The 8,015-nt window shown below is 29.0% G+C and overlaps 1 protein-coding gene across 1 annotated transcript; it reads right to left on the bottom strand.

Annotated features, from left to right (window-relative positions):
* Window positions 1–1,362: 1,362 nt before the first annotated feature.
* LOC149511716 (uncharacterized) lies at window positions 1,363–7,587 on the bottom strand. Its single transcript, XM_089754385.1, has 12 exons — window positions 7,436–7,587; window positions 7,058–7,342; window positions 6,857–6,982; window positions 6,607–6,766; window positions 6,362–6,525; window positions 5,980–6,118; window positions 5,809–5,910; window positions 4,994–5,115; window positions 4,827–4,909; window positions 4,636–4,651; window positions 3,252–3,397; window positions 1,363–1,412 (listed from the first exon to the last, which is right to left on the bottom strand). The coding sequence occupies exons 1-12, from the start codon at window positions 7,585–7,587 to the stop codon at window positions 1,363–1,365; spliced, it is 1,545 nt and encodes a 514-aa protein (XP_089610511.1).
* Window positions 7,588–8,015: the final 428 nt, after the last annotated feature.

Here is an 8,015-nt window from a genome sequence, read left to right as displayed (position 1 = left end):
AAATTGAGTATTTAGTTGGGTGATGTTGAAAAAGTATTAAAATTTTAATTTTAATGATTAAAATTTAAATATAAATAATTTTGAATATGAAAAAATAATATTATTATTAGAATTTTTTCATAACCAATAAATTGGATAGAATTTCTTTAATATTGTTAGTAAATTGTAACACATTCTATTTCTACCTTAGTAAAAAATTTAAAAATTCTTAAATTTTTTTATTAAAAATAACTGTTAAAACCATTTAAACAATACAAGACTAAAATATTGCCACTTTTATTAAATCATCTTGAATCAAAATCACTAGTGGAGGCGGTGGCTGCTGGATATATATATGTATTGATAAGGAATATGATAATTACACGATGTTACACAATCGTAATCCACCTCACAAGTGAAAAAGAATTGATAGCTCATATCATGAAATGATAGTTCTTTAATTGGAGTAATGTACCGAAAATTTTTTGAGTATTTTTTTTTGGGGGGGGGGGGGGGGGGGGGAGGGGTTGGGGGGCCTTAGGTTCCGTTTGGATCAAGGAAAATATGAGGAAATAATGAAATCAAGGATTATATTTGTTATAATATATTTTTTTGTTTGCTGGAGAAAAGACGAAGGAAAATTCATTTAAAAAAATGTAAAGTAAAATTTCTAACAAAAAATTTCCCCAACTTTGTGAAAAAAAATTGCAAAAAAAAAAAAAAATTCCAGGTCTGACATTTCGCTCAAACAACGAGCCAAAAGCCTTCACATCTTAAGAACTTTTGGGGTGCATTTCGAATCGACCAAACTCCCAGTAGTGTTGCGGCTTGCATGAAAAGATGGGACATACAGACTGAAAACTCCGTCGGTATTTTATTTATATTTTTTTGCCTTTTTGTCCTTCAAAACTGAGTTGTAAAGATAAAATTATCCTTTTAAATTTAAATTTTGATTTTTATTTAAAAATTATAAAAATAATTGTATTAATTTAATATAATAAATAAATTTTATTATATAATAAATTAATAAATATATTTTATTATATAATAAATTAATAAATAAATGTTAATTATTTATTAACAAAAACTATTATTTAATTTCAAAAAATAATTTAATAAATTTTTTAATTATTTATTAATTGTAAATACTAAATACTTTAAGATTTTATTACATATAATTTTATAATTAATATTTTTAATGATCATTCATTTTTTTAAATTTTTTAATATTGTTAATGATAATTTATTTTAATGATCATTTATTTACATCCAAACATATATCTTATTATTATTTTTAATCTCATCATTATAATAATTAATTTGACATCTATTATTATTTTTAATTTCATAAAAATTAATCTGACTATTCATCCAATCAAATTCTTAATCACTCCAACCGGGAGACACCTCCAGTGAGTCTAGACTTTCAATTCCTTCAAAGTATCAATACAATGGACCATGAATGGAGCTTGAAAGTTCAATGTTTGACAAATGAAAGAAATGTTTGACTATGGTCACATGATTTCTGTTTTTTTTTTTTTTTCAAAAACTTGTTGAAAATGAAAGATGTGAATTATTTTTCTTTTGAAAAATATTAGCAAATTATTAATGATCATAGTTATGATTAATTACTATTTCCAATTGATGGTAGCTTTGTCTAATCTTATTTTGTTTCTTTTTGTTTTCTAGTCACCTTGAGCAACTTGATATTTTCCTTCTCATCCAAACAAAATGAGAAATTTCAAATTTTCAATTTTCATTTTTTTTTTTAAGTTTCTTTGATACCTTATACTTTCTTTTCAAAATTTTCATGAACTAAACAGAGTCTAAAAATTTTTAGACAAATTGTTATAATATATAGATTCAAAAATTTATAGTTAGATTTAACAAATGAATGAAGTCGTCACTAATCTTTTTTACTAGGTGTGATTGGTCATTTAAAGAATCTATCATTGTAGGGAACTCCTAAGCTTGACTAAAGGTCCTTAAAAGAATAAGTTCAAGTATACTAACTAGAACAAGATTCGAGAGTCGGTTACATATGAGAAAGGTTATAGCACCCCCGCATGCCCATCCGAATGATGGTACCATATTATTTTGAATTTATCCTAAGGTCTTGAGTCTAATGATTTCAAATTTTAACGTCAAATATTGGAAATAATTCATAAGATTCTTCCATCAATCTGGTAGATCTCTTAAAAAAATATTTTCTCACCTTAAGAGTATTCAAGAATCCAATTTAAATATCTTGAAAAGGCTCCATCGTCGGAAAAATGTTTGATTATTATTATTTATTATTATCATTCATATTTTTTGTTGAATATATCTAATTATTCCACCATTTGGGCCAAATTAGAAGTATTTTCTTTTTTTTGAATTTCTAAAATTTTCACTATTTGGGCTTATTTAGAAATTTTTTTATTATTTTTTTCTTTGGAAAGAAAATAATAATAATTACTTTTATTGAAATTTTTTATCTAAATTATTCCACCATTTGGGTCAAATTTAGATAAAATTTCTCACTTAGAGATTTCTTATTACCATTTAAAATTTCTAAGAATCTCATCTTTGGATAATTATCAAATATTTACAATCCAAATTTTATTTGGAAGAGAATACAATTACTTTTATTAAAATTTTATCTAAATTATTCCACCATTTGGGCCAAACTTAAATAAAATTTCTCACCTAGAGAGTTCTTAGAAAATTTATCATTTGAAATTTCTAAAAAAATCTCATCATTGGATAATTTGTATTTAATTCTAAAATTTTTATATTTTTTATATTTTTTAATTTTTAATTTTTTAATTTTTTTTGTTTGAAAATAAATATTAATTATTGTTATTGAAATTTCATTTAAATTATTCCACCATTTGAGATAAACTTAGATAAAGTTTCTCACCTAAGAATTTTATAAAAATTTACTATTTAAAATTTTTATAAATTTCATCATTGGATAATTAATATTTATTCCAAAATTTTATTTTTTTATTATTATCTTTTTTATTTTAATTTAATAAAAAACTAAGTGAAATAAATAAATAAAATGCTTAAATAAAATAAATAAGAAAATACCTAAAAAAATGAAATCGACTCGGCTTGGGTTGAAAAACGGCTCGGCTCAAGATAGAAAAGACGGCTCGAAAATGCGACTTGGAGAAGCTGACTCGGCTCGGCTCCAAGGGTCGGCTAGCACTCAAGTCAACGTGGGTTGGCGCTTGGATCAGGTAGCCCGATTTCAAAATGCGCGGATCCTCTAGGAATAATAACACCAAAATGACGTCGTTTTGAGCAAGTATAAAAGGCTCCAACCTTTGTTTTTTTCGCAGATGGCTTCTTTTCTCTCTCTCTCTCCTCTTCTTTTTTCCCCTCTTTCTCTCTAAATAGAGTCCAGATTCCGATTGAATGTTTGTCGAATCTGGAAAAACTAGTTGAAAACTTCAAAGTTGGCCAGAAATATCGCCAGAAAACTTGAATCTTGCTGAAAAATTTCATCAAATTCTGAAAATTTTTCAAAAATTTTCCAAGAAAAACCTTCGAAAAAAATCGAAAAACTCCTAAAGTAGTTTCTAACACCCAGAACCTTTTTTAACTTCTATTTTCTCTTTGTTTTCTTTTCTGATTTCTATCTGATTCCCCTCAATTCCCCTTCATATGTTTCTGTTTGAGCCTCTATTTATAGGCATTAATCAGAAATAATTTCTGATCAATTCCTATTCCCTTTTTTACTAGGATTCAAGGACCAACTCTACCAACCCCTATTCCAGAAGGAAACAAAAATTAAAGCTTTAATTTATGACCAAAAAAATAATAAAATAAACATAAAATAGCGAAAATAAGAAAATAATAAAAATAATAAAAATAATAATAAAAAAATAATAAAAATAATAATAAATTAAAATTAAAATTAAAAATTAAAACTAAAATTGGGCCAGAACTGAGCTAAGCCTAATGGGCTTAGGCTTAGCCCCTATTGAATCAAGCCCAATGGGCTCGGGCTTAGACTCGGATAAATTAGGGTATCTATAGCTATCCCTCTTTGCACATTTTCTGTGAAACAGGAATTGTGCAAAGACGTAGACACTCTGCTCATGGTCATCCCAACCAATTTATGCTTTTTTTTTTAACAAAACTCTTCTAAATAGAAGCAACAAACTTAAAAAATAAATGGCTCTTCTGAATAGAGGCAACGGACTTTGAAAAATAAATAGCTCCTCTGAATAGAGGTAATGAACTTTGAAAAATAAATGGCTCATTTGAATAGAGGCAACGAACTTTGAAAAATAAATGGCTCATTTGAATAGAGGCAACAGACTTTGAAAAAATAAATGGCTTCTCTGAATAGAGGCAACAAACTTGGAAAAATAAACGGCTCATCTGAATAGAGGCAACGAACTTTGAGAATAAATAAATACTCATTGACAATCATGTCCAAAGGAAACAAAGATCATGTTTGAAGGAATTTCAGGAAATTATACCCAAAGGTCTTACAAATTGATCCTGATACCAAGAGATATCCTTTTTCAAAGGTTAAAAACTTACCTCACAAGCTTTTTCTCGAACGAAAATTAAAAAATTTAAAAGTCTTTACATCTATCTTCTCCATATAGGGATCCTAGAATACCCTTGCTTTTTGAACTTATGCACTATGCTTACTTGAATGCAGTATATGCTATACAACATACAATACGTGTAAAATTCAATGCATGCTATGCAAATGCTGGCTAATTAATTCCCATTTAGTTATGGTACTCATGTTTTTCAAGCTTTTTCTTGGGCCTCGAACCTTTTGTTCTGCAAAGATCAAGTCAGCATAGCTTGTAATCATTTTTTCATTGAATTCTCACATTCTTTTTGCAAGAAATTTCCTTCCAAATATGTGTCCTTATTAAGAACTGAACATATCAAATTTGCCTTTATCACTCTTAACCTTTCCAATGTAATGTAGAAATCTTTCATACTATTATTTATTTATCAATCACTATTTCAATCTCAAAAGTAAGAATGCATTCACATATTTCTTCCATTGCAAGGTATTAAGGAGAAAAGAATAAGGATGGTTAGGAAATAATCAACAGTAGAGACACACAAAGAATAAAGTAGAATGTCTTTTATTAGCAAAAATGCTGACAAACTCTGGGCGATGAAAGAATTACAAAAATAGGTATAGGGAAAGTAAAGCCCAAAAATGATAACACATCTCAAAGTCCATTTGAAAACTCAACCATCTGATGCACTTAACAACTTAGAGCTTCTCAGAATATGCTAGCCTCTATACCAATGAGCTTTCAAATTCGATGCTGTATTCTCCTCATCTAAGTTGCCCTTTTAGGTTTTCAAGTTAGATGATCCTTTATGACTCAAATCGTCCTTTTCAAATTTTTGCCTTGAGTCTTCCTTTTTCATTTTTTCTCTTTTTTAATTTTTTAATTTTTAATTTTGCATTTTTTTTCTCTTTTTTTAAACATAGTACTTCTTCACAGCATTAGAATTTATAGGATAGGATAAATTATTTTCATCTATCTCTGCTAATATCAATGCTCCACCCGAGAAAGCTCGTTTCACCACATATCCCAATTCGAGGTTCATTTCCCTCTATTATCATGCTGATTTGGAAAAATTCTTTTTAAGATCAACTCTCCTTCTCGAAAACAATGAGGTTAGACCTTTTTGTCATGAGCCTTTATCATTCATCTTTGATATAGCTGACCATGGCATAACGCTGTCAATCTCTTTTCTTCAATGAGATTCAACTGTTCATAACATTTCGAATCCATTCAGCCTCCTCTAGTTTAATTTCCTTTAAAACCCTCAAGGATGGATCTTTACTTCCACTGGCAATATGGCTTCCATCTCATAAACCAAAGAAAATGGGATTGCCCCAGTAAAGGTATGCACTGATGTCCGATAAGCATGCAATGCAAATGGTAACTTCTCATGCCAATCTTTATAGGTTTTAGTCATTTTCTCAAGAATTCTTTTTATATTCTTATTAGCTACCTCTACTGCCCCATTCATTTTTGGACGATACGACGTTGAATTATGATGCTTAATCTTATACTGGGCATATATTTCTTGCATCATCTTACTATTCAGATTCTTTGTATTGTCTGAAATGATTCTCTCTGAAAGTTCGTATCTGTAAAAAATTTCCTTTTTTATAAAGTTACAGACTATAGATCATGTCACACTTCCAAATGATGCTATTTCCACCCATTTCGTGAAATAATCTATCATCACGAAAATGAACCTATGCCTGTTAGAAGCTTTTGGGGTAATAGGACCAATGACATCTATACCCCACATAAAAAATGGCTAGGGTGGTGCCAAAACATGTAACGCAAATGGCAGAGCATGAATCTTATTAGCATAGATTTAGCACTTGTGACATTTTCGAGCATAGTCAATATAATCACTCTCTATTGTTAACCAATAGTACCCTACTCTCATGATTCGTCTTGCCATCATATGTCCATTGATATGTGCCCCACACATTCCATCATGTACCTCTTCAACAATTTTCTTAGCCTTATCCTTATTTACATACTTTAACAATACTTGGTCACGGCTTCTTTTGTAAAGAACATCTCCATCTATGAAAAAATTCATGGCTAATCTTCGGATGACCCTTTTATCATTCTTTGTTGCTTGGACAAGGTATTGTTGATTCTTAATGTACTGTAAGATATCATAATACCAAGGCTTCCTATAATCTTTTTTTACATTAGAGTAGTGAGCCGGTATGTTCTTGACATCTAATTTGATGGGCTGGATGTCAACATTATCACTAATTCGAACCATTATTGTTAAAGTAGCCAAGGCATCAGCAATCAAATTCTCTTCTCGAGGTAAATGATCAAATTGAATAACTTCAAACTGCTTGATCAACTCTAAAATATACTTGCGATATAAAATGAGTTTCGAATCTCTCGTTTCCCATTCTCCTTTCAATTGATATATAACTAGACCTAAATCTCCAAACACCTTCAATGCCTTAACCTTTCTGTCTAAAACAGCTTGCAAACTCATGACACATGCCTCATATTCAGTGATGTTATTTGTGCAATTAAAATTCAACCTCGCTGTTATGGGATAGTATTGCTCCTCTGGAGAAATCAAAATTGCCCCAATTCTATGTCCCAAAGTATTGGTAGTTCCATCAAAATACATTTTCCAATGGTATTCTTTATACCTTTCCCTTTCTAACTGAGAAACAATCATCAAATCTTCCTTAGGAAATTTCAATTTCATCAGCTCATAACCTTCAGTAGTACGATTTACGAGAAACTCGACTATGACACTTCTTTTAATTGTTTTCTGGTTTACATACACAATATCATACTCTGAGAGCTTTACTTGCCATCTAACAATTCTTTCAAACAAAGAAGGCTTCTCAAAGAAATATTTAATTAGATCTAATTTTGCTATAAGCCATGTGGTATGATAGAGCATATACTGTCTGAATCTTTTAGCAGTCCAAGCTAATGCACAACATATTTTTTCTAATGAAAAATAATTGGACTCGTACTCTATGAATTTTTTACTCAGATAGTAAATAGCTCTTTCCTTTCTGCTAGACTCATCTTGTTGCCCCAGCACACATTTCATTGAATTCTAGTATATTGTGGGTATAAGATTAAGGGCTTTCTTAGAACAGATGGCACGAATTGTAGACACCCAATTTGGTCCAGGCCCGGATCAATTGGACCTGGTCCAAATAGGTAAGCCCATTTCAATTTGTTTTATTTTATTTTATTTTATTTTTATTTGTTTTATTTATTCTGTATTCTGTATTTTATGTATTATTTATTTATTTATCTATTATTATTATTTATTAATATATATATTTTTATCTGTTTATATATCTATTATATATTATTATTTATCTATTATTATTATTATTTATCTATTTACATATTATCATTTATCTATTAATATATATTTTTTATTTTATTTTATTTTTTTCTTGGTTGAATCTCGATTGGGATTAGGATTAGAAGGATTGAAATTCTGGCAAAAATTTAGGGCTGGCAAAG

Source organism: Durio zibethinus, chromosome 25 (assembly GCF_047325235.1).
Source record: "Durio zibethinus cultivar Kanyao isolate XHJ-2024 chromosome 25, ASM4732523v1, whole genome shotgun sequence".
Classification (NCBI taxonomy): domain Eukaryota; kingdom Viridiplantae; phylum Streptophyta; class Magnoliopsida; order Malvales; family Malvaceae; genus Durio; species Durio zibethinus.
Note: the sequence above shows the minus strand (reverse complement) of the source record. Positions and strands in the feature narration are given on the sequence as shown.